General features: G+C 44.0%; 1 protein-coding gene across 1 annotated transcript; it reads left to right on the forward strand.

Annotated features, from left to right (window-relative positions):
- The first annotated feature begins 313 nt into the window (after nucleotides 1-313).
- LOC106637558 (very long chain fatty acid elongase 7) lies at nucleotides 314-6,124 on the forward strand. The gene is made up of 7 exons (XM_014350375.2): nucleotides 314-607; nucleotides 3,438-3,486; nucleotides 4,006-4,196; nucleotides 4,272-4,352; nucleotides 4,458-4,620; nucleotides 4,905-5,044; nucleotides 5,873-6,124. Exons 2-7 carry the CDS (start codon nucleotides 3,441-3,443, stop codon nucleotides 6,035-6,037), a joined length of 786 nt encoding a protein of 261 aa, XP_014205861.2. The 5' UTR covers nucleotides 314-607; nucleotides 3,438-3,440; the 3' UTR covers nucleotides 6,038-6,124.
- The last annotated feature ends 1,389 nt before the right edge of the window (nucleotides 6,125-7,513 follow it).

The raw sequence follows: 7,513 nt of genomic DNA on the forward strand, positions 1-7,513 counted from the left end.
CGGTAGGCCGAAAATAAATATTTCAACGATCCGCGGAGGGATCGAAAAAGAGGCGAAGAAGCAGTGCAGGTTAAGGAAACCGGCAGTAATTTCAGTTGCCGTGCACGGCCGTGCAGCAGCAGTGATAGTATAGCCACACGAGCCGCACACCTGGGGGGGGGATACCTACCGAGCGCGGGGGAGGCTCGCGTATCGTCCTGCGGCACAGACACACCGGTTACACCAGTGCCGGCAGGACGGACAAACAACGAATCGATTCGCCGCGTGTTACGTACATTCGTGTCTGTGCCACCCACACACGCGCGCGCGACTCGCCGTCCGATCGAATTTAACGATTCTCCGAGGGGCCGGTGACACTGTAACATCCGATTACCACACGCGAGAGATAGAGAGGGAGAGAAGAAAAAAGTGAGACCCTCCGCACGAGCATGCCGGAGAGGCTCGGCCATCAGTAGAACAGTTCACTCGGCCGAGCGTCACGTGCGCCACTCGCATGCTTACTCTACTTATTCTTCTTCCGCTTTCCTGGGCTTCGCCGTCATCTTCTTCTTCCTGCGCCGACTGGATTTCGCACTAGTCCAAGGAATTTAAATGTTCATCACGAGAGGTGAGGTTTATTATTAGATTTGCACTAATGTGCAACAACCACCGCTCGACGTGTATATATGTATAGATACGTACGTGCGAGGGCGCTCGCCTGCAGACGCCGGAAATTGACTCCACGTCGAGGGGGTAGGTCTCGCGCGGACGAATTTCTGATTGCTTCGAATTACGTAACGTAACCGATTTAACGGGGCGACGTGCGCGGCGCCTCGTCGATGTGTACACACCTGTACCTATGCGCGTTTCGTAATGGGTGTACACTTATGATCGGTATTTTTTTTTTTGATTAATTTCTATGCTTGGTCCTCCGCGCAGAGAGCAATCGCTTGGATAATCCGATTTGGGCGGGTGAGAGCCTTCACGTGGCGGATTGCCGGCTATCGCTAATTAATTTGTTCCCGGGATGAGCCCCCGCGATTGAGGATGCCGTGGTGAGCTTTTGGCTGTTCCGATTATCTACGATGGAATTTCGATGACGACAAATGGAAAAAACGCTTGAGTACGATCGACGGGAGCTCAACTCTTTTGTCGAATCCGCTCTGATCGTTGGGAGGGAAAATTTGGATTTGGGATGCTTCTCGTATTGGGGCCCATCTGTAATAATCTAAGCGGAAATTGAAAAAAAAAAAAATAGTTTTGTCCTCGACGATTTTTCCGGAAACCAAACCTTGATCAGAGATGGTGTGCTAAAGTTGCGTGTTTTTTTTTATTGTTATGATGCCAAACGTGAAGTAAATTATCTCGAGTTTGATATCTACTAAATTAGATTCGACATCTCGAAGCAGCTGCCGCGGTAATGAGTGTAGTGCAGTGTCGAAACCTAAATTTAGTTGAAATTCTAGCTGTTTCGAGACACATCAAAGATTTAATGTGAGGCAAAGTACAATGTGATACAGAACAGAGATTTATTATCATTTGGTAAAGTACTTTTTTTTATCCCTACATGTAATTGTATGGAGTAAAAAACACTGTCGACAATAACATTACGCGATGAATTTTTAAAAACGTAGTGAATATGCTTAAGAGATGCTTGTCAAACCTGCTAAAGTATGTCAGACTGGCTCGTTGCGTTAATTCACGTGAGATGAAAATATGCTGAAGCTCGTACTTGTCGCTCATAAAATATTAAGTAACTTGACATTGTACAGCAGCTAAAAAAACAAGCTTGTCAGAAACAACAAGGTATAAAGTTTGAATTATTATAGTAAAAAAAAAAATACCTAAAGAAAATGAGCTTTAGCGAGGTTACTTAATTGCTGATGACAATGTTTACGTAAGAAACGGTAAACAATACGCAAAGTTAATAACTTGCAAATTATTCACAGTTAAAAATAAGCTAAAAAAACCAATAAAATATAATGACGTGCATTTAAAAAAAAAGTTGTAACGACCTTCGCGATACATTTTATCTCAAATGCTTATGCGTATAACAAACGAGCTTTGCCACTTTTTCATGCTCACACGCATATTCGTGTTGGGAATCTTGTATGCTCGAATCAAACCCCTTACACAGTAGGGTAGTCAATTGATATGAATTAATTATACTCTACCAACTGAGCAATACCAATCCCGTCTGAAAAAAGTACATTTAAAGCCCAAGATCGCGCGGGAGCGTAAAATTAAAAATTTGGCAAGCATGAGGCATTAATTTTTCCAAACGATCGTGATCGGTTACGGTTAAAATTTAAAGGAAATCTGTATACTTTTAATTTCTTGTATTTAAGAAAAAAAAATTGTATGATACACAATATACACTTGGATCGATCAACTCCAACATGGCGCTGTTGTCGTCCTATTTTCGGTAAAGTGCGAATAAAATTTTGGCAAACAAATTTATTAGTTCATCTGGGCCTAAATCAAGCGGGGTCGTAAATTTTCACGCTTTTCGTCAATTTCGCTCTGGATATAATTCAGTTCCTCTTGACCCCCGGTGATGACTACCTAGAGCTTTTGAGAAAAAAAAAGCTTTTTTTCAAAAACTATTACAAACCGTAGTCTGGCGTTGAAAAAAATAATAGCCGCACGCGCATAACGAGCACGAACAATGTCACCGTGCGTATACCTACTTCCACACGTAAGGCTCTGCAGTGAGCACGTGTGCAGCGAACATCATAATACAGTATATACATATATATATATATATATATATATATATATATATATATATATATATATATATATATATATGTGTGTGTGTGTACTCGTACACGGGTGTACGCATCACCCACAGCCACGGACCCCGGGTGTCCCGTGTGACGCATGAGTTTGCAACAACCTGCTTTAGCTTCCGTTAGCCTGTCACTTTGTCATTTCCCGATCGGCCCTCGACGACGATCGTCGGAGGGGTCGGCTCGATCCTCTCCTAGTGCGTGAGCCTTTGTTCGGTGTGTGCGGGTAGCTGCGTGGGTAGACGCGTGCCCCCTCACCAATACCCCGACCCACATCCTATCTCCGTCACCCTCGACATCATCGTGCGGTCATTGTTACTGTTGTTGTTTTTATTTCTCTTATATACCGTTGTCGGCGTAACGAAACTATTAAGTGTCATTTTGACCAATCATCGTCTAATCTATAGGCATTTTCCGTTTGTCGTTGTTTCCTTTTTTTTTTGTTTTTTTTGTTTTTTTTTGTTTTTTGGTTTCCGAAAACTTTTAATTTTTTCAGTCCTACTTCCCGCGGTACTCGTACTGGTGCCATAGTATCTGTGGGCCGCGGTTATTGACGCGCTCACACGATATAAACGTACACACTCGCGTCGCGCCGCTAATCCGATCTATCCGTCGTTGGTCCGTTGCTGCGGACGCGCATTTATTTTCGTCTCTTCTGATCGGCAGGACATGGGGCCCGTGGAGGCGTATCGCTACCTCGTGCAGGAAATATCAGGTGAGTACGATATATATGTACGTGTACACAAATCAACAATCCCATATATATATATAATATATAAATCCAAAATTCTTGATCTCCTCTCACTATATGCTCGACTAAATGTATACTTTACGTTAATTGTATGCTCGTATTACTTTCATCCGGTTTTTCCTACTCACGAGTACAATTCGTCATTGTTTGTGCGTTTCGAGTGACTCAATAACCCACGTTTAAGTAATTTATGAAATAATGTTGAAACGAATCGATAACAAATTGTATTGATGTGCTTCATCACTCTGCATAATCACCGTACGGGCTATTTCGGAAACCATCCGACAGCAATGGCAATAGCACGCGCAGATTTATTGGTACTCCCGAGAAGTCGGGGGCAAAAAAAAAAAAAAAAAAAAGAAAAAGATTAGCATGGAGAAAGAGAGCGGGGAGAAGCTACATATACTCGTCCACGATCGCATTAATCTGATGCATTTTTTTTTATCCCCTTTCCCGGCCCATCCTCTGTTCTATTATTTGCAGATCCAAGGGTGGCTGATTGGCCGATGATGGCCAGTCCGTTTCCGGTATTGCTGGTTCTCCTCGCCTATCTACTCTTCGTGCTGCATCTCGGACCAAAGTACATGCAAAACCGCGCGCCCTACCATCTCGGCAATGTCATGATAGCGTACAACGTCACAATAGCCATCTGCAGTGCGGCTGTTTTCTACGGGGTAAGTTTTTTACCTTTTTTTTTTTTTTTTACCTTGACTGGTCTTTCCACACGTACACTGGATTTTTTCGTTTAGCTTCTCACTTCGGGTTTCACGACGAGCTTGTCCTGGGGCTGCGAGCCCGTCGACTATTCCCTGACTCCCGAGGCAATTAGCGTGAGTTTTCCAAAGACTTTTTAACGATCGACGCGTCAAAGGTGGCGAGAAAGGAAAAAAAAAAAAAAAAAAAAAACTAAAATTCCATCAACCAACGTTTCGTAGATGGCACGATGGGTCTGGTGGATATTGCTCCTGAAAATAGCCGAGCTCGGGGATACCGTTATCTTCGTACTGCGCAAGAAGTACAATCAGTGCTCGTTCCTGCACATTTATCATCACGCCGCTACCGTGAGCCTCGCCTGGATGGCCTGCAAGTACGCCCCAGGTGTGCCTAGTCATCCCGCGCTCGTAAACAGCTGCTATGCTCATCCCGCAGAGTCACTACAGTGTGTTACTGCGCAAAAGCTCATACGCAACAATCATCTAGCAAAGACCTATACGATTCCAACGATGACCATTTCATTTTCTTTTTTTTTTCCCCCTTACCATTCAGTTTTATCACAACATTTATGTTTTGTAATGAAAAAAAAAAAAAAAAAGACGCAGTGCTCTAGATTATTCAACACCTGGGTCTCGTGTCACGTATATATACGTAGCATCTCGTTACAGGTGGAATGTGGACCTTCATAATGATGCCAAATTGTCTGGTTCACGTGATCATGTACACGTACTATCTGTTGGCCTGTCTGGGCCCGAGGTTGCAAAAAAGAATCGCCCCCTACAAGCCGTACATGACGATACTTCAGATGGTAAATTACACGTTTGCTTGATTTTTTTTTTTTTTATTCACCCAATAGCAGCAGCGGGTCACGCTCGATCTTTCTTCCGATCTGAGAAATCGAGAGGCGAGAAACGCGATACGATCAAAGGCGCGTGCGCGCAGTAAATCTACTGCGGCGGGTATCTCCCGAGGTGAGCAAAGAATGCTCGAGTGCTCTTTCGCGCGAGGAGCAACGGGAGGATTTTAATCAAATGAACCCTTCGATCCCGAAGGGTCGATCCATCCGGGCTCGTTTAATTTCGTCGAGCTCGGCTTTCCCCTGTATACCTTGGAGGAAGCGCGCCGGGTTGAGTCGTCGCATACATACTGTCGTCATCGCCGGGGGCCATTGCGAGAAGGAAAGCACAGCGAGAGGGAAGAGGATGCTCGGCGTAAATGCGGCCGAGCAGTTCTTCCTCGACTAGTCGCGCGTGACTCCGTTTCCCGTCCTTTTGACCCGGTGCTCTTTTCCGCTTTTCTCGATTAGTTGGACACTCTATATCACATATGTGTATACAAGTACGCCGAGGGACTCGGAGACGGGCGCTTGATGCAAATTTTTCGCGTCTCTCGACATAGATCGGGAATCTCGGCCAAACGGAAGAGCTCGTTGGTAGCTTGTACGTGTTTTTTTTTTTTTTTTTTTTTTTTTTTTTAACGTGTCAAGGTTGCGTTTTTAATCGTCCAGCGGAGACGGGTGTCCGGTTTCGTCTGGATCTCGTTGAGTGGGACAAAACACCTATGCGGGGCATACCTTTTGTTTTACAAAAATATTACTTCTTTGATTTTGCGAATTTGACGATTTTTAAAATTGCAGATCCAATTCGTGATAATGGTGATACACACGTCCCAAGCGCTGATGCCGTCCTGCGAGCCGAAGAAGAAGCCACTGGCGTACATCTACATGGCCAACGTCATCGTGATATTCTACATGTTCTGGGACTTTTACAAGAAGGCCTATCTGACCAAGAAATCGGTGTAATTTATGGGTCGCGCGAGTCGGACTTTCGAAACTGATCGAAAAAGAGCCGAGGGGGGACGCTATCTTTTTTTCCTTTACCATCGCGGATGGACACGTGTGTGTTGTTATCGTGCAGTCGAACGACTGGGTGGTGGGGGGGGGGGGAGAAGTTGCGTCGTTCATCCCAGGACTTTGTGCTCCTCCTACGCGGGCGACCGGATTTATTTCCCCATATTTTTGGATTTATTTTATTTTTATTCATATGATAAAAGAAGCAAAAAAAGTAACATAAGGAAGAGAGAAATAAAGTTGCTACATAGCTTCTGCCGCACACAACGGACGGCAATTAGCCTACAAACGCGTTTCCCTTCGTCACAGGATGAGCGGCTTTTCCTTCGCATGTTGGTCATTTGCGCCTCGCAAGAGTAATTTCTTTCTTATACCCTCGTGTGTCACCCACGATGAGTCACACCGTATATATATACATGTATGTGAGCGCGCGGTGGCGCGGTCGGCTAGGTCGTGGATTGGCACGCGGGACTTTTCGGGCAAGTACCTCTGTGATTTTTCACGTGTGCTTTTTCACGACACAATGCTCCTCGAGGAGGGTTTAGGCGACCTTCTCGCAGCAAAAATTGCCTAATTTCCCCCAACCCCCCTCCCAGTAATGGGAGGCCTCCCATCCCTTTCCTTGTCCCTTTCCCAAGTGCTAAGTGCCTGTGTTGCGCCCTTATTAAAGGAGCCGGACGTAGAGCACTATAATATAAAAAAAAAAAAAAAAAAAATGTGTATGTATGTACGAGCAATAATTAGAGAGTGCGAGCGAGAGAGAAAAAGGGACACGATGAGTGTGACAAAAGAGTGTGTTTTCTATACATATTATGTATACTCGTGGCTTGTGTGCGTGGCTTGCAAAATTAGCACGAAAGATTAGTGTGCCGGTGGCTTCGAGTCGACACGCATGGCTGGACGCCGATAAGACTTTATTAACACCGTCGCCATGTAATCGGGACCCTGCCTATACATGCATGAAATACGTGTGCCTTATAAGTATATAATACATATGTATATGTCGTACACTTCCATAGCGAGGTTATTAATATCATAGGTAGTGCAATTTTACAATTTCCTAGCTGATTATTACGATAATGAAGTTTTTTGTTTTTTTTTTGTTTTATGTCTTCGTTTTTCTTGTCTTTGTTTTATTTTCAACTGTAACGTTTTTAGACGTGGTGCAATAATAACTGTCAAGCAAACATATTTTGCCGCGTTCCTTAAACCCTTTTGTATACCATACACCTACTATACGTGGATTTTTTTATAATGGATAAGCTTCTGGTTTTTTTTAAATCGTGCAGGCTATATTGTTATTTTTCACTCGATTTTTCATTTTTTAATTAACGCAATTGTGAGTTGAAAAATTAGTCTGTTTGTATTGCGAAGCGAGAGATATCAGATTGTAATTTACCTCAACGGTGTAAAAATTATGTACCGCGC

This window comes from Copidosoma floridanum, unplaced genomic scaffold (assembly GCF_036245765.1).
Source record: "Copidosoma floridanum isolate Cflo_tuat_1 unplaced genomic scaffold, Cflo_Japanese_pri ptg000013l, whole genome shotgun sequence".
NCBI lineage: Eukaryota > Metazoa > Arthropoda > Insecta > Hymenoptera > Encyrtidae > Copidosoma > Copidosoma floridanum.